The sequence below is a fragment of the Gossypium raimondii genome, chromosome 3, assembly GCF_025698545.1.
Source record: "Gossypium raimondii isolate GPD5lz chromosome 3, ASM2569854v1, whole genome shotgun sequence".
NCBI lineage: Eukaryota > Viridiplantae > Streptophyta > Magnoliopsida > Malvales > Malvaceae > Gossypium > Gossypium raimondii.
In genome coordinates, this window is record NC_068567.1 from 1,397,464 (window position 1) to 1,423,292 (window position 25,829).

Genomic DNA, 25,829 nt, shown 5'->3' on the forward strand with positions numbered 1-25,829 from the left:
ATATTTTTTTGATGCAATATCTAGAATTACCTGTAATCCTTTCTCAACTTTTAAATAAGAGGATAATTCGTTTTAATGCATTTGAACTTACGTCCTCTTACACTGACAACAATACTGATATCAAGTAAAATATAACTTAAAATGGAGCATATGGTATGAAGGACCTAAGTAATAATAAAACTTGAAGTGGAGCAAGTTGGGGTGTATATTTATAAGTACAACAAGCATATGCATTGTTTTATATTTTTTAATATATATTATATTATTTTAATATATTATAAAATTTATATCCCATAAATACCATAATACTATGAATTGTTTAAATTTAAAATTTTAATAAAAGAAAAACTATCTAAAATATAAAATATTAAATTAAAAAATATATGTCAACCTAAAACGAGTTTCTATTAAGTCAATATAATCAATTTAAACAAAATTTTAAACCTATATTTCATGTTGAACCAAACTTGAACAAATGTAATATATATAAATCCGACCTGATCGACATTAAAACACCTGAACTCACATAAATCATGTTACTAAACAAGTTTAGTGATTTCATGAAATTGGGAAGGTGGAAACATAAACAAAAAGGTTGTAGCATAAAGTTGGGTAACAAAACATTAAAAATGGTCATTGAAAGCCCCTTGTACTTCAAAACTTTTGAGTAGCTAAATCTCATTATTTTCTTACTGAAATTGCCTTAATATTTTGGCAGACCTTCATTCTGCAAATTTAATGCTTCTTACCAAAGAAGCCCCCCCCCCCAAGGGACAAAATATAATACACATATCTATACATATATATATTTATATATCACATGAAAAAGGAAAGATTATATTTACTGTTATTGAGTACATTGAACAAAACATTACAAGTTCTTCCAAAGGATTTTCTTAAGAAGTCATAACTCGAGGAAAACGAAAACGGGTCATAGTTATATGAACCAACTGAGCCAAACCCGAGTTTGACACGAGTGTGTTAGTTTAAGAGACTTAAGGTATTGGGATACTTGGTAGGTTGCAATGCAGGGAAAGAGTGGACATACTTGCAATTAGGACAAGCAGGGGAGGATTTGGGGAGGATTACAAGAAGATGACAATTTAAACATGGCAAAGCCACCATGTTAGTGGTGCTTGAAAAATGTTGTTGTTGCTGCTTGTTGTTGTTGTTCGAGTCCTCACTGGAGATCCAACCGCCATTGAAATGTTCCGAGCCATTGGAGCTTGTTGGTGAGATGTTGAGCTCCAGGTCTAGTTTATGATCTTTAGGCCAATTCCATGTCTTCTCCAAGGTTTTCCTGTTCATGTAGTACATTTTACCTGACTGCACAAAAAAAAATCGAAACAACCCAATTTTACTTCGACTATTCGTTAATAATCCTCCAAATATATGAAAAATTTTATACTCGTATCAAACACATACACCGAAACCAACATAGTATATACATATACATATAAACAACATGAACTAACAATGAAAGAATTCAGAGAATAAAAAAAACAGAACATACTTCAAGATCAAGGCATTGTTCCCAATCTAATGGCAAAGGGTCTTTAACTTGAAGATCAACACTGGTTTGAAACTGTGAATCAACATTGAAGAACTGATCTGAGAAAAACTTCCTTCTCTTTGAAGGAAAATTGAAACCATCAACTTGATGATGATGAAGATCAGACGATGGACTAAAATTGCATGTTTTATCAGCTAAGACACATTGGCTTGAAGCCAAAGACAACTCAGTAAGTTCCATAAAAACTATGGATCTTTGGGGAAAATCATCAAACAGGTAAGAGGCATGCAAGGAGGGGGATGTAATGCTTAAAGATGAAGAAGGGGTTGGTTCTTAAATTGGGTTCATCAAACTCCATTAAAAAGGAGGACAGAGCCAAGCATTAAAAGTGGCAAGTAGATATCACTTTAATGCACCCAAATTTTGCTTCTCTTCTTACCAAGAAAAAACTATTGAACATTAAAATTGAACTAAACATGACAACCTCAAAATCTAACCCCCTCCCCCCCCCCCCTCTTTAAATTGGTGAAAGTTCTTCATAAATTCCTCCAACTCCCCTTCCTTTCTTCATCTTAAATTTTCATGAGTTGAGTTCTTGGGGGGAGTAATTATATGTAAGAATTTGAACTAACTAGCTTTTTATATATAGAGAGAGAGAGATGCAAGAGTGCTTCCTAGCCATAAAAAACTGGACAGGAGACAAGGATGAAACCAGAAAATTTTCTTGGAGGGCCAGACTAGAAGTAAATTATAAATGATTGAGGGGTCAAAATAAAATTTAACTACTGTATTAAATTGTATTCTTACAATTTTTAAAGGGGCTCTAAAGCAATTCTACTACTTTGTGGAGGGGGCCAAGGCCACTGCCAGCCTCCCTTTAACTTCGCTAACAGGACATCAAGCTGGTGAGACCTCCATTGGTTGAACTAAGTGGTTGTATTAGAAAAATAATTTAAATATAATTGATATTTAATAAAATATGTATTTTATTAAAGATTTCAATAAATTATATTTAAAGGCCACTAAATTATTAATAAATTTATATTTTTTTCATTTAACTTCAAAAAGTTACAAAATAGTCTCTAAACTTTTCTAACTTTTTATCTAAATCACTGGACTATTAAAATCAATGTTGTATGTCTTTCTCTATTCGTATCACCAGCACCAATCGAAAGATCTCTTGCCCCTTCTTTTCTATAGTTCAGTAGCTCTTCTTCGATCTCCAGTACTGACGGTTAGACCAACTTGGATCTAAGGTATATTTTTCTACTAGTCAAAAGGTACTACTGATTCATCGTACTAATCGTCGAAACGTCACTTGAAGCTTGTTAACTAAACTTTTAAAGAAGAAACTTAACAACCCAGTGATTTGAATAAAAACTTTTGAATAGTTCAATGACTAAAATAAAATATTTGGAATAGTTAGATGACTATTTTGTATCCTTTTAAAATTGAATGCTCAAAACATAAACCTATAAATAGTTCAGTGACTTCAGGATAATTTATCCTAAATATTTATAGTCAATGTATTGATGATGTATGAGTTCATAAATTGCTTGTGATTTATGTGATGCCATGTTAACAAATTTAATCAATTATTTTCATTATTTATTGTATTTAATTTTAAGAGTTATGTGTTAGCACTTTGAATGTATTAAATATAAACTCTTTGAATGGTACAAACTTTTTATATATATATATATATAGAATATAGTAGCTGATATCTGTTTGGATAGCACAGAGTAATTGAATGAAAATGGTATAAAGAATTTTAATTTTTAGACGTGTTTAACCGATGAGTGTAATTACATCTTAATTCTATATATTATGCTTGGTAGTATAAATTGTAATTACATATAGTTACATAATTTACGTTTTTAAAAATATTGATTACTATAAAAATTATTAGTATGATAAAATAATTTCTAAACAAGTAACAAAAGTTAAAATCAAATAATCATATGTATTGTGTTAGTCTAAAAAGTAGTTGATAATACGGTTTCTAAAAACAATAAGAAAATTAAATATCATATTCAATTTTATCTAATTGTTCCCGTTCATATTTGTTAGGTTATTCCCTCTTTAATATTTAACACATGCTCTTTATTATCATATGTTGGTCTTTAACCGAGTTCACCATCATTTGAATTTGAGTAAGCATTATTAAGGTTCTCAAGATTCCTTCTTTTATGTACTCGTCGAAGTACGAATTATTTCAATCCCACTTATAATTGAAGTTATGAAATATATAACATACTGGTACAATCCAACCTTGTTTTTTACGTTATACCAATGTGATGTTAATATAGGAAATAATTTTTAGAACAATAAACATCTTCTAAACCACATTTCGAGGCCTTAAATGTTTCAAATTAAAAAGTTCATGAGCTGTCTAATGTGCTTGTGTCTGATACTATTTTCTTAAATGATATAATATCTCACAATATGGTGCAAGATAACATTTTCTATTTGCATAGTTAACATTGATTTTGTAATATTTGGGTTTATAATCTAAATAGTCTGTAGCTTTAATTAATAAAACTGATAAAAACTTAATTGGGAGAAAGACTCGTGTTATATTATATCTCTTTTATAATACGTAAATTAAGTAAAAAATAATATAAAATTTATAATACACAACCTTTATAAGAATAAGATTTTATAAATTGTCCAAACTTTCATAACACTTCAGTATAAATAATATAATTTTTTTCTATAACTTTAGAAAGTTATTTTTTATAAATAAATTCAAATAAAAACTATAATATTTTTATGAACAAGTATATTATTTTTATAACATATAGCATGTACATATAAATATTTTAGCCATAATTAGAATTTTTTAAGATTTAAATGATATATTTTTGTTATAATTTTATAAAATACACAAATAATTTTATAATATAATAAAATTTTTGCTATAATTGTTCAACATTCATACATGTGCCAATCAATTAAAACTCAACCGACATATTTATATAAAATTTGTTCAAATAATTTATTTTTAAAAGTTGGAACCATTTAATTATAGAATTATTACATGCATGCTCGTATTTTTCTTTTTCTTAGGCAAGAGAAGAGGGGAATTGTCCAAATTCAAAATTTGAACCTAATATATCGATTAAGATATTAAATAAACCGAAATCTTTTGCCACTAAACTAGCAACTTGGTTTCTTGTATTAGAATCAATAGAATTAACCGATTGAGTCTTAGTTTGATTGACATTAATATTATTGTGACGTGAGTTCAAGCGCGCTAAAATATATTTATCCTCCTATTTAAGGGTAAAAAGAGATTATAAATAACTCTTGACATTCTATCAAAAAATCAATAAAATTTCATATAAATTTATCAAAAGAGTTATAAGTAAGATTTTCATCATTTAATAAATTTCAATTGTGAATTAAATACATCAATTAATTAACCAATAAAAATATCAATATATTTTCATAAATAGTATTTTATAAGTAGCCTTGCAAAAAGTATAAACAAAGCACATGTATCCCAAATGGCCTTTAATTAGACCTTAATTTGAGAAAGACATTTTAAAATATACTAAGGAAACAACATTAATACTAGGCTACACAACATTCGCCCTAATAAATTTAGCTTTTAATGTTTAGATTTTTATCAACTTAGTCATTATTATTATTTAGTTAAATTTAATTATTAACTTTTTAAAATAGTCAAATTGTTATTTTTAAACGAAAATATTAACTAAAATATTAATTTTTTCACCGCTGTTGAAACGAAAACCCATGTGACAGTACACGTATACTTAATGTTGATGTGACACTATTTATTTTATGTGCAACGTCAACAAATAATTTAAAAAATTTAAAAATAACAAAATTCCTTAAAAAATAAAAAAAATAGCATGAAGTACACATGGATTGCCATGTGGGCTGCCATGTTTAAAAATTTAACGTTTTAGCCAGTATTTCATTTAAAAAAACAACAATTCAACTCTTTTTGAAATGTTGATGGTCAAATTCAACTTTTTTTTTTTAAGTTCAAGGGTCAAATTTAGCTCAAAAAAATAATAAGAGCTAAATTGATAAAAGATTTAATTGTGAAGTATTAAATTTGCCATTATGCCAAAAAAGTCTAACTCGAGATAAGAAAAAGAGTTGAAAAATACTAAAATATAAACCCTAATCCTGATAAATGTTACTTCTTAAAGGTGATTATTGTTAGAACCATACAACTCAGATGTAAACTTAAAACTGTAAACCAGGATCTGTCATGTCAGATCATTAAGAACAAAACTATAAGCAGAAACGTATCTGAATTCATTATTGGAGATTGCCCAGAAGGTTTTGATCGTCCAAGAAAATATATTTTTTCTCTTTGTATATTTCTTTGATGGGGATGGAAAAGAAATACGAGATATATGTATTTCTTGGGGACCACTACCTATTTTAAAATAACTTATTATTAAATCAATTTTGGATATTTATAATTTGGCCCATCATCAACTTATAATTACTGCTTATGGTATTTACACATTATTTCCATAACACTTTAATACCTACGACACTTATAACATAATTAGTCGCTTAATTTTGTATTAAACTTTATAACAACATTATACATTATACATGTGTGCCCATAACTTATAATCTAAGATAACTTAAGGAACTAGTGGTTTTGAGATTACACCCTATATTCCGATAGTTTTACATTGCTTGGAAGGTGAGATTATAAGATGTTGTGAATGTTTCGAATTCAAACAAAGTAAACTTTAATTCGGAATATGAAACTATAAGATGGACTATTACATAAGATGAACCAAACGTATCCTAATTCTCCTTCGAATACAACTCATTAACGAGATTCATTCCGCATGTTACGACTTCATATTTAACTAATGATACTCCGAATCTATTATAAATTGTTAAAATTAGAATATTATTCAGACCCGAATCAAATATTTACAAATATTCGAAATCCAAACAAAGGGCATGGATTTAGGGGTCCACCTATGTGTGTAGGTGAATTTGGTTGAACAAATTATTACTAAGAAATGAAGCAAAATTTGTGTGTTTTTCTGGTCGATGCATTAATTCATTACATTAATTGATCCAAACCCTTAAATTTTTAAATGATTTTGGGTGTTGCAGTAAATGAGGATAACCAGAACACTGCTGGCTACTTCATCTGTTTTTTGTACAATTTAGGGTTTTCAACCACTTTGCCCTGCATTTAACAAATATATACTTCACTATCTTAATGTTTCATAAATTGCCTTTCTTTCCTTCCGATTCCTCTTTCACAGGCCTGGCCCCCTCATTTGAAAAACAAAATGGTAAAATTATATTTGATCCCTAAAGTTTTTAAAAATTTTAAATTAAATAAATTTGGGAGAAAAACCATACATGTTGTGGTTGAGTGGATTAGACTAGAGATGTTCATTTGTTGGGCCAAGGGCCAGTTCCAAAAGAAGTTCTAGGCCTATCAGAACGACCCATTTCATTGTTTAAAAAATAATAAAAATAATTTTTATTTAAATTTAAGTATAAAAATATATAAATTTTAACAAATTTTATTTTTATATTTTTATTATTTTTAAGAGTCCGTTTGTTTACATGTAAAAGGTTTTACGGAAAATGTTTTCTGCATTTTCTTATGTTTGTTTTATAGAAAATAGCTTAATCAACGGAAAATGACTTACAAGTCAATATAAAATAAGCCTTTTTTCCTGTAAAATGAACTACCTTTTTGAAAAGTGTAAGTCATTTTCCGAAAAAAAGCTCTAATAATTTTTTATATAAAATTAACTTAAATCAAGCTTGATATTATTCTATTGATAATAAATTGTATTTTTATTTTAAAATATTTAAAATATTAATATAAAATATTATATTTTTCAATCTTATTAAACATACATACATATTTAATTATTTATATTTAGTTATATAATAAATTATATTAATATTTTATTATTTTAATAAATTATATTAATAATTTATTATTTTAATAAATTATTTAGTATTTCAATTTTATTTTAATAATGAATTTTAAAATAATGATTTTAAATAATATTCTTCACATATTATTGAAAATATTCAATATTAATATCTTAATAATAAATATTTATTACAATTATAAATGTATTAAAATAAATGTTAAAATATGTGATAAGTCTATGTACTCTTCACAAATATTCAATTTAGTCTCTGTACTTTTATTTTCAAGAATTTAGTCCTCTACTTTTTCAAATTTGAAAATCAAGTCCAATTGTTGACATTGTTAAATTTTTTGTCAATTTTGTTGACGCCATATTTTTAAATAATAAAAAACTCACTTGGTAATCATATAACTAAAAATGAAGTTGTAATAAACCTGAATTTAACAAAATATTTTTAATATATGCAAAAACAATATAAAATATAAAATTATAGATATAAAATAAACTCAATTAAATAATGAAAAGATAAGGAAATCTTAAATGTATGTTTGTTTCGTTGAAAACAACTTTTATGAAATATTTTTAAGAAATCTGTCAAACAATAGAAAATATTTTACACAAATTCATCCGAACATCAGAAAATATTAACTTTTCCAGGAAGTAAATCATTTTTCGAAAGCTATTTTTAGTGAAACAAACAGACCCAGTAAAATGGGTTGAGTCAGGCCAATCTAAAATTGAAAAATATAAACTCAAGTCCGACAAAAGTGGCCTAGGCTACCTCTATGTTAGACTGTTGACTTCCAGGTAGAACAGTAACCGGTTGAATTGTCTTTTTCTTATCCTAATTTTCGATTTTTTTTCTAATCCACAATGATTTATTCTATTTTTCAATTGTATGAAAAATAATAAATAAAAATAAAGCAATATTTAATACAATAATTTTAATAATTATACTATAATTTCTTTGGCATTGAAGCTTGAGAAAAATATTTGTAAAATTGGAAATCGAAAATATATTTTCTTATGAATTTTATATATTATTCGTAATTGAAAATTAAAATTTAAATCTAAGTTAATCCGAATTATTAAAAGTTTATTCCAACCATGTTATCATCTTATACAAATAATTTACCTTAATAATTTATTTTTAAATTTTTAGCTAATTTATGAATTTCATCCCTCTACGTTGTGAAAATTAAATTATTAGTTCATCTACATTAATTTCTCAAAATTTGGTCATCGTATTGTACAAAAATTATGAAGCTAGTTCAATTGGGCAACACTCTTAAACTTAGTTGTTAAATCAATAATGTATATGTAAAGATTGAATTAATAAAATCAATAGTTGAACAATTTATACGTAACAAATTAGTAAAATTAGTAATTAAATAATCTAATCTATTGTGAGCAAAATCAAATATTTTTAAAAAAATTAAAATTAAAATAAATTTTTAAGGTTAAAATGTAATTTTATTTTTTAATATTTGACCATTGTTTGTGGTTGGGAGTGAGTGCTTGGCTGTTGGAAAGTTGGTTTTCTTCATTGGAGGTTTGGTGTGCCTTTCGGATTAGACTTATTCATGAATTGAGTTCTAATCCAGTTACAACAAAAATTATTCAAATCCAAGGTCGTTTTGACCTGATCAAAATTGTCAGCTTGCTTACTATTCAAATATTAATAAAATATTAAAAATATTTTATATTTTATAATTAAATTTAAATTTATTATTTAAGTCGAATTTGGACTAGGAAAATACCAAAGCATAAAGATTTTCATCTAAATTTATCTCAAGTAGACCTTTTCATGGGTTGGGTTATCTGCTCAAGCTTGAAGGCCCGCCCGAAATTTGAGAGAGTTCGGGCAAAAATATTAGACCCGAAAAATGAGCTTGGGCAAAAAATTAAACCCGATTGACATATGGGCTTGGCTCGGGCTTGAACATTTAAGATCGTTTTTTAGTTTATAATACTTTATATTACGTAAATTAGAACACATTTAAAAAACAAACTTATACAAAATATATAATCCTACTCTAATATAAACATTAAAATGATGTTAACATAATTATATAAAAACATTCAACAAATAAAAATAAAAATATAATATAATATAATTTTAAAAAATAAGGGCGAGCTTAAAATGAGTTTGAGTAAAATTTTAGGTTCATATTTCGGGCAGAGCCGAGATTAGATAAGTATAATACTTATGCCCGACTCAGATTGACCCATGAGCACCTCTAGTCTCAAGTCAACTTAAGCGAGCCATTCGACCTATGGATAGGCCTCTTTATGACCGCTGCTTAATTTTCTTTTTGGTATTTGGTGCCTCTCTAAGCCAGGGGTTAATTTTCTTTTTGAGAGTGGGCCTAAAGCCCAATGGCTCCTTTTTTATTTCAAGTTGGGGGTCTACCAATATCTAATACAAGTTTTCTTTCAAGAATGAAATTTAGTATATGCTATAATGATGATGATTACCTACCCATAAATCAAAATTTATTAAATTATTGACCTTAAGCAAAACTTGGAAAACCCATACACTAGTTGTGTTTAAAGCACATTACCTACAAATTTAGGAGGCATTGACTATTAAACATTGGGGAATTTACTTAAAATGTTTTGCCCAACTTATACTCCACCATTAATGCAAAACTTTATATAGAGGACAAACATTTTTAATTGGAGGTAACAACATTGATTCCCTACTATATTTATAATGGTTGCTTCAAATTCAAGCCAAGGATAGGGTTAAATTTAGGATTGTAAATCAAGCTATTAGTACCATAATTCGCATTGAGATTTTCAATATTAATTATAGTTAAAAATAAAAGTTGGATCAAGTTTACAAGCTACTCGAATGAAGCATTAGGTTATTCAAAATGACTTGCTAGATCAACAATGATCGAACAAAATTCGATTTCCTTTTTAAGTTAAAAAGCATGTAGCTTAAGAAAAAACCACAGCTTTTTCATCCACATGAATAAAACTAAACGTATTATATTTATTTTATTTAATAAATCCACCATAAATTTTTATTCAATATTATTTAATTAACACAATGGCAAGTTTTACTTTGAGTAAATTATGTTGGGATTTTCTTTAAATTTTATTATGATTTAAATTTAAATTTGTCTATGGCTCAGTTGGGCTTTGATAAAATTTTAGATTCGTTTGATAGGTTTGGGTTTGATTCAGCCCGAAAAATGGGCCTAAATTTTTTTCCCAGATAAAAATATTAAAATCTGAGCCCATATTAATTTTTTAATATTTTTTATAATTTTTTTAAAAATATAATACATCAAAAATACTAAAAATATTAAAATAAATGTTTCCCAACAAATTGACTAACATGGTTGCAACTTAACAAGAAAATGTCTCTAAAATAGCAGCAAAATTAATAAGAAAATAAGAGATATAATAATCAAATAAAAAAAATAGTAACAACATAATAGTGAAATGATAGCAAAACAGTGAGAAAGCCTTACCCGAGACCTGACCCATTTTCTAAACGAACCTTTTTTTTTTTACCTATATTTTTGTCCAAAACCCTCCCATTTCTCAGACAAACCTTCGATCTGGACCGAGTGACCCGACCCATTAACAGATATATTTAAACCCTATCATATGTAAACTTTGTTTGAATTTATTTTTGATAATTAGGCCAATCATATTATAATTATTTAAATATTGTATTATTTATGATTGTATTATATATTGTATTTTGAATTATTATTGGCAGATGAGTAGATAAGCTTAGAGCTGATGAAAGACTTCATTTAGTTATAATTTTACTTATATAATTTTTCCATTTGGCTTTTTAATTTTTTATTTATTTATTTTTCCAAGTCACAATCGAACCTCACCTAATATTAGTTCCCAAAACTGAATAATAATAATAAAAAAAAGGTTGGGGAAGTTTCGTTGTCAGAACTAGGGATGCTCATGTCCTAATGTACAACTTTCTTCTTTAATTTGATTTGGTTTGATTTATTGACTTTATGATTCAATTTGAATCGAATAAATTTTAATTAATAAATAATTTGAGTTAAAACGGATTGATCTGAAGTCAATTTTCTTCCGATAAGATAAATCGAGTTACTTATTCAATTTAGTAAAATGTTGGACAAAAATTAATTATTTTATTCAAATTTAATTATAAAAAACCGAGTTGTGATCCGATTCATTGATAAATTTAGTCTAACTTTAACAAAAACAAAAACAAAATTGAAAAGTAAAATGGTGTTTCTGTGGGCAAAACTTGCAAAAAAAAATCCAAATACTGGTAGACAAAATGCAAGAGGATAGGTTGCATTGCTTGGGTGTAAAAGATTAGTTGAAGCTTAAGGAGCCCACATGTTTAAAGTGTATAAGCTACATTTGGATACCCAAATCAGTCAAAATTCTTTAAATAGACCACATGCTAATTTAATATTGTATATATGGTACAAATGTTTAAGCTAGGTGAAAGAGAAAAACCCTTTTTATCAATACCTACCAATTTTAATCGTGCCGGTTGAGTCTTAGCTTAATTGGCACAAGCATTGTTGTCAATGCAGGAGGACGTGGGTTTGAGTCTGCTGAAGCGTATTCTCCTCCTATTTATGGGTTGATGAGGGACTATAGATAATTTTAGTTATTGTGTAAAAAAGAAAAGATAAATATATAGAAGTCTACTGAGTGATTGATTTTTATTTTTTTATTTTAAAAAGCAACAAAGGGTATAATTACATAATATGTGTGTATAGATGATTGGAGGGTTAAAACAATAGAAGAACATGAAGGTGGTGGTAAATTATAAAGGGAATTAGTGAATTTTATTCCTTAGAAAAAGAAGAGCCACCTAACATTTCAGTCACTCACATCTTTTCGTTTCTTTTATCATCCTCGTGCTCAAGTCATGGACACCATTATTTATTTATTGTGTATATAAAACTAATATTGTATCAATCCAATTATTCAATCTTAGACTTTTGAGAAATTAGATGAATATGGTTGTTACATGCACATTAACCCCATTTTTTCCCTCTTGAAACCAACTTTTAAAGATTACATTCTGGTCCTTGTATTGTAAAAATGATTAGAAAAATTATTATTCGTTAGAAAAATGAACAAAAATGATCAATTTCGTAATAGTTGAAAAAGATGTTAATTTTATGAGATTGATCTAATAAAATGATGTAGTATTGATTTCAAAATATAATGTTGCATTTTAAGTGACAAGACATGTTCATTCGGTTCATTATAACTTAAAAATTCGAGTTGTTACATCCTAAGCAACCCAATTTCATACTCCATCCCCAGTTAAATGCAATATTTCAAGTTTTGAAGATACAATAGATTAGGTGAACATGCCACATCACTTAAAAATTTTCACATCATAAATTAAACTAATGCCACATCATTTAATTAAGTTAATCTTATAATATTAACAAATTTTTTCAAAATGCAATCCATGTATGGTCATTTTACCCAACTTTAAAGGTATATTGTTAATTTCTTAAACTCCTTAAAGTCTCAAGAAGCAAAATTATTTTATGGATTAAGCTCATTATAGGTACTGATCATATTTATTATTTTTGACACAATGTTTAGAACTATCCATAGTTTCTCCCTAACCCATAAATAGGAGGATAATGTGCTTCAGCATACTCGAACCTACATCCTTCTGCATTAACAACAATGCTCATGTTAACTGAGCTAAGATTTAATCAGCTGGGTTAAGATTAATTGGATGTATAAAGTTGTTGCAATGGGGGATTTTCAAAAGGTAATTTTGTTTAGAAATGTAAAATTTTAAGGGTAAATTGTTTAATTAGGGATGTAGCTTTCAACTTGGAATATTCAAGAATGACATTCCAACAACCTTATCCTATAACCCATTTTATTAAGTTGCTTCTTTTACCTTATCTCTTTGATTTTTTAAATTGGTTTAGGTGAATGAAAAAAAAAGGGGTTTGAAACTAATGCCAAGAGAATGAATTACACAATAGGAAGTCCCTATGGCTGTTGTGATGTTGAAATTAGGGTTTCAATTTTATTCCTACCCTTTTGAAATCAAAGGTATTTTGAGAAAATATTTTTGTTTTATTTTATTTCTTATGACGTTGGAAAATTGACTGTGAAATTAAACAATCATTGATTTGTGTAGAAATTATGTGAGATTTTGCGAAAATGACATCAACTAAAATTTAATAAACGTGGACACGTGTCACTAGCTAAACATTTTAAAAATTATTTACTTTGATAAATATTAAAATTAATAAAATTACACTTACATATTTTAAGAGAAAAAATTAAAATTATTTGATATATTGGTGCTGTAGTTTTATTTTTGAAATCAAAGTAGAATTTTATTATATACTGATTTATAATTTCATTATTTATAAGAGAATAAATTGTAAATTTTTATTCGAGGGCAAAGTTAAAATAATAAAAGTAATGGCGTAATTACACTTTTAATCTATTTTAAAAGTAACAATTCAATATAAATCTTTTAGCTTTGGCGAAAAAGTGCATTTCAGACCCTTAAAAATACAAAGTTTATTTTTAGTCCATTTTTAAAAATTTAGCTCAATCCCTAACATAAAATTCGTTAATTCTTCTTTTATATGATAATTTCTTAAATCCCATAGCACTAAACTTTAAATTAAAGGAAATTAAAAAATTAAGTAAATATTTATTACAAAAATTATAAAATAAAAAATAAAACCCATTTCTTAAAAAAATTATAACCCAACTCAAAGTCCGATTAGAAAAGTCTCTCTTATATACATTTCTAAAGACCCTTTTTAAGGGAGAACGACACTCCAAACACTCAGACACTTCACTTTATGAGATCTTCTTCTTCATCAAAACACCCTTTCTTTCCCCTATAATTGAAAAGCAAAATCTAAATTGTCAATGATCGAAAACGTGCAAAAGCAAAATTGCCAACGGAAAAAAAGACAGACATGAATGACATTTTTTCTCCATAATTTCACAACACCAGCTGGGGGATTGTTAAGAGGCACAACATTGAATAATCATGAAGCAAATTTGACCAATCAAATGTATTAATTAGGGTTAATATCTGGTAGACAGCTAGTAGTGCTGAATCACACGAAAGAATGATAATGATACATATCAACTTGTTTTTTTTTAATTTATTTTTCGATTAATTAAAAATAAAATTATTTATATTTATTTCTAATGTAATATATTATATCGGTCCAAACGGATATAAAAAATAATTATTTTAAAAGGCAGGTTAGATAAGACAAGTTGGACAATCTCTCGAATAAAAAAATGGTATGCACAGAGTTTTTATTTACTTATTTATTTTGTCTTGGGAGCATTAATGATGGAAATTTTTTGGTTTAATTCTAAATTTCATCTTTATATTTTATGAAAATTAGAAAGTTAGTCCCTCTGTTTTTAGAATTCGGTCTTTGTATTTCACAGAAATCGAGAAATTAGTTCAGTTGTTGGTAAGCGTGTGAATTTTAATTGCTGAATTTGCTAATTTATTGCATGTAAATTGTTGAACTATTGATTTTCGCTAAGAATTCCATCATTATATTTTATGAGAAATTAGTTCAGTTGTTAGTAGACACTAGAGGTGTTCATGGGCCGGGCGGCCCGGCCCGATATCCGCCCGAAATATGAGAGGGTTTGGGTAAAAATATAGGCTCGAAATATGGCTTGAGCAAAAAAATGAGGCCCGATTAGAAAATGGGCCGGGCCTCGGGCACCACTTTTTTTGCCCGGCCCGAATATAATAAATATATTTATTTTTTATTTTTAAAATTTTAAAACACTTTTAAAATACTTTTTAAATTTTTTTAATTTTAAAATATTTTTAAAATATTTTAATTTTAAAATATTTTTAAAATACTTTTTTTAAAAAATTTTTAATTTTTAAAATAAAATTTTGGTATTTATTTAAAAAAACGGGCCGGGCAGGGCCGGGCTCGGGCTTATGAATTTTTTGCCCGGGCCGGGCCTGGGTAAAATTTTAGGCCCATATTTTGGGCCGGGCCAAAATTTTTTTGGACTAGGCCCGTACCCGGCCCGACCCGGCCCATGAGCACCTCTAGTAGACACATGAACTATAATTGCTGAATTTTGTTAATTTCTCGCATACAAATTGTTGAATTGTTGATTTCTGCTAATGTTTAGCATATAACTTACTAAATTCATGATTTTCAGGTCAGCGATTTAATGATAAGGTTTAACAATATTACTCAATTAGATCAAGTTCTCAGCTTTCGTAAGGTATGAGGAGTAAATTGTAACAAATTAAACCAAAGGACTAACATTTTAGTTTTTATAAAGAAAAGGGATGAATATCAAAATTAGACCATTTATCATAACAATATCTTGACCTAATAACTATTATTAATTTCGTCGGTAATTGTGGGGAAAAAGGATTTTATTATCATGTGTCGAAGATTCGTTAGTATTCCTTAATTAACAATACGTGCATATATAGTGACGAAAAGTCCATGAAATTGCGTTGCTTACTATATGCTCTTCCCCAACGGTCCAATTTCTCTTGGAACAAATTTTTTTCCCCTAAGATCTTGATTTTTTAGTAGTTATATTGAATTTCGATTATTTTGACTAGAATTAAGTCGTATTGGATATTGAAATGGACAACGCTGAAGGATAGGTAGAAGCCTTGGCCACCTAAAATGGTAAAAATTTATAAATTATAAATTAATTCAATGGAGCGGTGTGAGGGCAAATAGTGCTAGATTTACCACCACTCCACAGTTGGCACACTCTTTTCCAACACCCATTCCGCTCCACTATATATGGATGCATAATTTTGAAAACCACTACCACCTCCATGAATGTATATGTTGGATACATCCATCCCCGTCCCACCTCACCTCACTCCGCTTCAATTTAAACTTTGCTACTTATATTTAATGTTTTCAATATTTTCAAAGTCAAGTAAATATTTCATCATAATTCTTCAAAAAAATATTTAAATGTAAAATATATGGATTTTTTCTATATTATATTATTACATTTTTACCATTTTAATAGTTTATATATACAAGGATATAATGGTGATTTCATATAGCAGAGTTGGTTGGGGTGGGGCAAGCAATTACCATAATCACTTCATACCCACTATTTAGAAGAAAAAAATCCATCCCGCCCTACTTTGCATCCTCTTTTCAAACGGATCGGTTCAGAATACATCAGGCGGTTCAGGTTTTGTCATCCCTATTAGCTGAGTTATTAATTAAAGGCTTTACCAATACAATTGGTTTGGGTTCGAATGTCACCATATGTATATATTTATTGATTTTTTAAAAATATAAAAGACTAAACTACCAATGAATAATATAACTTATTTTAATTACGGAAGAACATTTTTATAATTTAATAACTGAATTAGTGACCCAATTAAAAACGACGTCAGTCCAATAAAGCACTTAAATAAAAAGTATGAAAAATATATCTTGACTCATTTTAAAGTTTATAATTAAACGTTAATCCCCCTAAAGAGATTGAGACATTAACCTCCTTATAATTCGCCTCACAGGTGTTCATATTTATGCCTAACACTTTGGTTGGACTGTCTTTTTCATTAGTTTCGCCTTTGGCCTTTTGGTTGGTGGCTATATATATATATATATATATATAAAGTTCTTGAAGCTTAATTTTCAAGTAAGAATATGTGCATACGTTATCTGTGTCTGTACTTGCCTAGCATCCCAATATTTAAAACGACACTATTCCTTTCCTTCTAAGGTCGAGGAAACAAAAAGAGAAAATCAAAAATATTTTTGGGTAAACTACATTTAAGGTCACTAAATCATTAGTAAGCTTACGTTTTAGTCACTCAATTTCAGAAGGTTAATGGTTATTAAACTATTCGAAAGATTTCATTTAAGTCATTGATTGTTAATATTTTTTAATTGTCCAGCTAGCAGCTCCAAGCGATAAATTGACAATTGGTACAGTGGATCAATACCCATTGACAAGTAGAAAAATATATCTTAGGGCTTAGATCAATACCCATTGATGAGTAGAAAATAATTTTTTGGGCAAACTACATTTAAGGTTACTAAATTATTAGTAAGTTTACGTTTTAGTCACTCAACTTCAAAAGGTTACAAAATGGTTACTGAACTATTCGGAAGTTTTCATTTAAGTCATTGAATCGTTAAGTTTTTTTTAATTGTTCGGCTAGCAGTTCCAAATGAAAAATTGACGATTGGTACGATAGATTAATACCAATTGACGAGTAGAAAAACATACCTTAGGGTTTAGATCCAAGCCGGTCTGACGATTAGTGTCAGAGATCAAAGAAAAAAAACTGTTTGGATTTTGATTCGCAAATTCATGAGTTTCAAAACTATTTCATGAAAAAAATTTGAATTGTAGAAGAGAAGGGGAATGTGTGTAGGCGGTGCGAACAGGGAGGCCAGACAACAACAATTTTAACAACCCAATGACTAAATGAAAACTTTTGAATAGTTCAATGATTATTTTATAACTTAAATAGGAGGATAATGCGCTTCAATGCACTCGAACCCACGTCCTCTTGCACTGGCAACAATATTAAAGCCAATCAAACTAAGACTCAATCAATTTATTTATAATTACTTTTTGAAACATAATCTTTTTATAATTAATATTAGCTTAAAATACAAGTCAACACAAATTTTTTTTTTTTTTCATATTAAAAAGGCTTTGGACTTGATAAAGGGACCCTTCAACAGCAAGATTTAAGGCAGAAATTATTAGATATATCTTGTCTTTGTGCATCAAGAACTACAATTTTGACAATAATTTTAAATTATAACCCTACATGCTGAAAAAAGAAATTATTCCAAAATTAAATGATTTTAATAAAACTTGTATCAATAATCTAAATTTGTTTTGTTATTTTCTTAAAAATGATATGTTCTTAATTATTTTGCTTGGTCTCTTGGTTAACCAAGTAATTTTTAATTAATTTAGTACAAAATGGTTCACGAGTCAAGTTGAAAAAAGTCATATTTAGGGTTCAGTCCATTTCTTAAATAGATTTTTTTCGACATAATAACTTTATGGTTAAATTCTAGAAGGCCCTTTACTATGCATTTTAGTGGATTTAGTCCTTCACTACAATTTAAGGAACTCAAATGCAATTTTACTATTATATTAAAAGAACTAATATTTTTTTCTTTATATTTTTGGAGGGTTATTGATTACAAGAACATGGGTAGTCTTTAGAAAGGATTTGATTTAATTTAATTTTTAATTTTAATTTAAATAATGTAGAAGATACCCTTAGACTATATGTTTATTTTAATTTTGATTTTGTGTAATTTTTAATAAACTTGTATGATTTAATTTGTAATATTAAATTGTGGATTAAGTCTTAACTCGATTGATATGAGCATTATTGTCAATACAAGAGGATGTGGGTTCGAGTGCGTTGAAGCGCATTATCCTCTTATTTATGTTTATAAAATTATGTTATGTTTTGGATCGAATTTTGGGGTTTAGATTAATTAAATTAAAAATTAATTGAACTTGTCTCTTGTGAACAGCACTCCGCCAATGACTATTTCTAGTATATATAGTCCCACCATTGCATGCAAGCTTTAACTCAATACACACCACCAGAATCAAAAAAATAAAGTTGCCTCTCCCTTTTTATTTTTCTCTTTCAAGTAAAGGGAACTTTGAGAAAAATCTAGACACATTGGCTGCCGGTGGTGATCTTTGGTAGTCATCCATGATTTGCAGAAAATTCATATTTAGGGTTCAGTCCATTTCTTAAGTAGATTTTCTTTTCGAGATAATAACTTTATGGTTAAATTCTATAGAAGGCCCCTTTACTATGCATTTTCAGTGGATTTAGTCCCCTCACTACAATTTGAGGAACTAAAATTCAATTTTACTATTATATTAAAAGAATTAATATTTTTTTCTTTATATTTTTTGGAGGGGGTATGGCCACTATGTGCCCCCTTCCGTCCACCCCTACTAAATTGTCCAGAAACTTCTTCAAACCTCAAATTAACTATATATTATTTAAATTAAAATTAAGTATGGAATATAATTAGGTTGTTTGATAAATAATATATAATTGTTAAGCCATGTTTTTCTCGTATCCCCTGGAGAGGAATGTTAGGGGCATTTATACATGCTCCTATCGTTACTATTGCAACTCATAACTGGGCCCACCATTTTGTCTCGTCCCTGGGGCTTCCGGTACTGATATTCCCTGCTTCTGGTGTTGACATTCTCTGCACGTCCTTTGGCTTGCTAGATGCCTGTCTGCATAGCACGTGGTCCGTTCTGATCCTGGGGTTGACATCCTCACGAGCTTCGTACCGTTGGTCACGAGTTTAGAGTACTTGTAGGCTCACAATCCTTCCTACGAGGTGTGCCCGCGAACTCTTCCTGTGAGCTATCTTGGCGAATATGCCTCTCCCGAGTCGGGTCTATCTAGGTCAAGGGTCGGAGACCCGAATCCTTTTAATACATTTGGGTTGGCGGTTACAAATATATAACAATAATAATTTTTATTCTATATCTTATCAGTAAATTTTAAACATTTTATATGATTCTAAAAAGAATCAAATTTTAAGCATAATTTTTTATTGGATAATACAACGTTAAAATAAATAAAATAAAATTGAATCAATTGAAAATATTCTTCATTAAGTGATAAGTAACTTTTATTTATTTATAATTTTCACATTTTTTAATAAAAAATTCATTCAAGTTATTTTTATCTTGAGTTATCAAATATACGTCTAAAAACCCATTGAAAATATTAATTGTCAATTGATTTAATTTTTTCAACGGTTTATCGAAAAGGTCTAAATTAAAAGATATTACGTAATTAAACACATAACTTTCAAGTTGCTACGATAGTAACGATACCAATTAAATTAAGACTTAGTTAACCATATTTTCAAACATCGAAAATGGGTTTTGTTTGGAAATATAACTCTGATCTTAACAATTTTTATTGTTATTAATTTTAATATAATCACAATTAGTGTCGGTAATTAAACAAAGATGAAAATTAAGTACTAAACGAATCCTCACATTGCACATTGCACATTGCAATTAATAATATCATAAGAAGGGACAAATAGCAGACAATGAATCAAACAACTACCCTTACATTTTATACATTTAATTCTTGTTTTTTAGCAACGGTTAACTATTTTATTACGGACCGTAAGGTGACTCATATATATAAAGCCAATTAACAAGTGAAAATTGGATCCACCGTCATTAATGAAAATGGTTAATTTGTGGATATACGGAAAAAAATTATTTTATGGATTCTTCCCACCACATCATTCATGATCTCTTTTCAATTATTTAATGATATTTTAGTAATTTTTTTCATGTCATTAACACATAATTTTGACAATTTTTTTTATCTCAAACCCGAACTTAAACCTTGAAGGTTCAAGGTTTAGGGTTCGGGTTCGGGGTTTAGTGTAAAAAAAGTACCAAAATTATGTGTCAATGACATGAAAAAAATTACTGAAATGTCATTGAATGATTGGAAAAGAACCATGAATGATGTGGTGGGAAGGGTCCATAAAATAATTTCTCGTGCACAGGGGGTTATATAAATAATAATTTGATTTTAATTTCCAGATAAATAAATACTTTAAAATGATTTGAGATTCTATATTTGAGTCTCATTTTATATAAATTTAGTGGGGTTTTTAATCATTATTTATTTTTGTTTAAGTCTCGTTATGTGTGTCATATTCATATTTTTTTCATCTAAATTTAGATGTATTTCGATTATTAGTTTAATTGTGCTTTTGTAACATTGATTTTGGTTAGAATTACTCAAATTGTATTATATTTGTAATCGCAATTGTGACCATATTTATAATTGTACGCATAATTTAAAAATTTGATAAAAGTACGGTTAAATTAAAGATTGATACGTAGATCAATTCAAGCACCGAATTAAGTTAATTGATTAGTTATTTAAAATTTGTATTATGAAGCAGCTTACAAGTAGCAGTGAAGTTAGATTTTTTTTTGAGGGAAGAAAAGTAATATTAAATTATATATTTTTATGAGAACTAAAATGTAATTTAACTATTTTAATAGCTTATATCTTTATACTTTTTAAATAATTAAATTAAAATTTAATCAATTTTAGGGTAAAATATAATTATACTAACATAAAATTTTATTAATTTTAAAAGGTCAAAAGTATTAATTTTTAAAAAATGACCGAAAGGAAAATTATTTCATTTAATCAAAGGGAACTAAGACCTAGACCTGTCCATGGGACGGATGGCCCGGCCCGACCCGACGGCCCGCCCAAAATATGGGAGGGTTCGGGTAAAAATATAGGCCCGAAATATGGGCTTGGGCAAAAAAATGAAGCCCGTTTAATAATGGGCCGGGCTCGGGCTCAACTTTTTTGGCCCGGGCCGAATATAATAAATATTTATTTTTTATTTTTTAATTTTAAAATACTTTAAAAATATTTTTTATTTTTTTATTTTTAAAATATTTTTTTGTGTTTATTAAAAACTGGGCCGGGCCGGGCCGGGCTCGGGCTTATTATTTTTTCCCTGGCCGAGCCTGGGCAAAATTTCAGGCCCATATTTCCCGGCTCGGCCCATGGACAGGTCTACTAAGACCCTTCCTACCTCACTTGGCTTCATCATTGGATAAGACTCAAACTTATATACTAAATTTGGAGACCACCTTCAACAAGATTGGATGATACAATTAATACATGTGTTCAAAGCGGGCAACATGATAGCAGATGGATTGACAAAGATGACGTTCTCAAAACTGTTGGGTAAAAATATATTCAAACAATCCCTAGATAAAATCCTTCAAGTACTGCATGATGATTTTCCTAACATAATGTAATATACTATAAGATTACCTTACTTTAATCTTTCTTTGTAAAAAAAAAAAATTAGAGACCTCAATCATTGTTGAAGTTACCAAAGCCTCTTTAGCAAGTATTTAAAATTTTAAATATTTACACTTATTATTACTAAAATTGGCATCCAAGCTGTAATGAAAGTGAAAATTTTATTAAAAATTAATGAAAGAGAAAGCTGTTTTTGGTTATTGATTAAAAAATTTAAGTCTTCGTTTAATTATTTATGAAGTTTGAAATACTTAACACTTATTTGTACGAAAGATGGCATCCAAGATGTGACGAAAGTGAAGAAAAATTATTAAGAATATATGAAAGAGAACGTTATTTTTGTGGTTATTGATTACAAGAACATGGGTAGTCTTTAGAAAGGGTTTGATTTAATTTAATTTTTAATTTAAATAATGTAGAAGATACCCTTAGACTATATGTTTATTTTAATTTTGATTTTTGTGTAATTTTTTAATAAATTTATATGATTTAATTTGCAATATTAAATTGTGGATTGAGTCTTAACTCGATTGATATGAGTATTATTGTCAATACAAGAGGAAATGCGTTCGAGTGCGCTGAAGCGTATTATCCTTTTATTTATGAGTTGGGGAGGAGTTATGTATATATTTTTACAATTAAATTTAAATAGAATTATAGGTAAAAAGACTTCTTTCGCCCCTTTCAATTTTGCTCATTTTCTATATTATCGAAGATTAAGTTGTTCTAATTTTTTTGAGAGGAATTGATAGGTATTTTTTACCAAAATTTTATAATAATGTGATCTATACTAACTCAAATTGCTAAAATCATTAGAAAATGAAAAAAATCGATAATCATATTGAATTCGATTAAATTCAAAGTCAAATCAGATCAAACCAAACTTTTCTAATATTATTTTTTATTCCTAAAACTCGAACTCAAAACTTATCCTATTAGTCCACTCACAACCATAAAATTTTTAACTTAATTTGCACAAAAAAAAATTAATGAAAATAAATAAACAATGTGAAGCGACGAAGCGAAATGAGAGAAAATATGAATGAAATATATAAATCGAATATCAATGCCATGCATGTGACAAATCGTGGGGTCAATGTTAATTTGATTTGATGCTGATTTAGTGATCTATTAGGACCCAATTGCATCACATCAATTAAGTTTTTTTTTCTTCTTAATTATGGTTTTAAATATCTAATTAAAATAATTAATCTCATTAGGAAGCAATAAACCAAGGGATACTGTCGCACTATTTTCCAATTTTAGGGTTTAAAAATGGGTCTTTGCCTTTTTCAAAATATCTCAAGTTAGACATTTATGATAAATTTTATCTTTACTTTTATTGGTACATGATATAAATATTTAACTTTGTTTTTATATACTAAAATAAATTCTTTTTGAACTTACAAAAATATGGTCTAATTGTGATTTTCATCCTCTATTTTATAAAAGCTAAGAAGTTAGTTCTTCTGCTTTAATTTGTCAAAATTTGATCTTTATAATTGGATAATGTTTTTAAACCCGTTTTTGTTAAATTGCTAACTTAAAATTGGCAATTCAACAATTTATATGCAATAAATTAGTAGTTTAAGTTCATGTGTTTACAAACAATTACCTACACTAACTTCTCAATTTTTGTAGGGTACGATGACCAAATTTTGATAAATTAAACTAAATAGACTAAATTTTCAATTTTAGTAAAGTAGAGAGATGAAGATTTTAAATTTATTTTTATTTTCTTGTTTTCGTTTACGAAATTAAAAATTCTATTAATATAAGCAAAATAAATTCATTGAAACAATTCCAAAAAGGACTAAAAGTTGTTACCTCCCATGCATCTATCTGCAAAGATACACTAAAGAAAATTTTAACCTAATTTTATGGAAAATTCCAACCCCATCAAAGACTAAAAACAGTTTATCGTCTAATCCAACAATTGTTTTTAAAATTTTTTAAAGGTAGGGATCGATTAAAAATCAAATTCAGAATTGATGTCATTTGGATAGGAGGTGCATTTACTTTCGATAAAGTTAAAAACAATGGTAACAGTGAGATTAGTTAAGGTAAAAGATTCCACTACACCATACGTACAACGAATTCAAAGGAAGCCTTAATCAGAAAAAGCAACAATTAATTATATCGAAGAAATTGCTTTAAAAAAGTTAAAATATTACATAAATTATAGAGTTAAACATGACTAATCTAGAGATAAATAATGCAACAAAGTTAGCCAAATCAGATACTTAAATAGAAATTTTAGTTACTAAAATTTAATGCTAAATTGAAAGTGGTCCTTGTGATGACTTCAACTTCAATATTTTACTAAATATAATATAAACTTTCCCTTTATTGTGCCTCTTAGTTACTCATATAATTCCCACATTATTAGCATTGAAAATGACATTTTCACTACCATCTTCTTTTATCTTCTCCCCCTTTATTCACATAAAAATATATATTACTAAAAATAATTTATTTTTTAACAAAATATAATTTATATTAAATGTGGAATGAGAAATTCTTGGGTCAGAATTAAATTGTATGATTTTATAAGGGTTCAAATATAATTTCACTATTTTAATAGTTTAAATCATTATATTTTTGAAAGGAGGTTAAAGTGCAATTTTACCATTTATTAATTTAAAACTTCATAAATTTTAAAGGGTGGAAATTTAAAATTTTAATTTTAAGAGAGGTCGGGTACCTGTCTAGGGGTGAAGCCAAAAATCTTTTTCAAGGGAGTCGAAATTAAATTGTAATTTTTGCGATTTAAATGCAATTTCACAATTTTAATATCCTATATATTTATAATTTTAAAAAGATTAAATTAAATTTTTATCATTTTTAGGGGGCCAACGTACAATTTTACTTTTATTAATTTAAAATTTTAAAAATCTTAAAAAGTCTAAATATAAAATTTTCATTTTAGGGTGCCCTAAACCCCTACCAGCCCCCTAGAGTCGCCCCTGTACCTTTCAACCCTCTACTTTCATTTCTATTGTTGTATCTATTTTACAATTTATATTTAAGTAGTGTTTACAATTTATTTTTGAGATTTGTGGCTCAACATACAATTTTAAATGTTTATTATATTCAAATCCACCTTTTAACACACTCCAAATTGGACTTTTCAATGGTTTTTACTTACACGCCATTGACTATATAAGAGGATATATATATATATACACATACATATATATATATTAATCTCTTAGGATATGAGAAAAAATATTTTAGTTTTTTCTTTGGGTATAAAAATGGCATGAAGACAAGAAAATTATCAATGATGCAGATTAAGAAAGTTGTTTTAAGGGTTAAAAATAATCATAAATTGTTAGGAGAGTTAAAAATAATTTTATCATCATATTAACATGTAATTTCATAAAATTTAAGAGGTTAAATGATAAATCTATCATTTTCGAGGGCTAAAGTCACTACTTGCCCCCTTGAGTTTTGAAATTTACGAGCATTAATTAAATTGGATGGTTTTTTTTTGAACAATCTCATTATAGGTTCTGATCATATCTTC

General features: G+C 27.8%; 1 protein-coding gene across 1 annotated transcript; it reads right to left on the reverse strand.

The window, feature by feature from the left end:
- Positions 1-821: 821 nt before the first annotated feature.
- On the reverse strand, positions 822-2,014 carry LOC105796400 (protein CURLY FLAG LEAF 1). The gene is made up of 2 exons (XM_012626107.2): positions 1,514-2,014; positions 822-1,326 (listed from the first exon to the last, which is right to left on the reverse strand). Exons 1-2 carry the CDS (start codon positions 1,751-1,753, stop codon positions 982-984), a joined length of 585 nt encoding a protein of 194 aa, XP_012481561.1. The 5' UTR covers positions 1,754-2,014; the 3' UTR covers positions 822-981.
- Between the last annotated feature and the right edge of the window lie 23,815 nt (positions 2,015-25,829).

What these genes read in the sequence shown, in the direction of transcription:
- LOC105796400 (XM_012626107.2), bottom strand. Translation starts at nt 1,753, where the DNA reads ATGGAACTTACTGAGTTGTCTTTGGCTTCAAGCCAATGTGTCTTAGCT. An exon ending in AACAATGCCTTGATCTTGAA is followed by an intron (nt 1,327 to 1,513) that starts GTATGTTCTGTT and finishes TTTTTTGTGCAG; the next exon opens with TCAGGTAAAATGTACTACAT.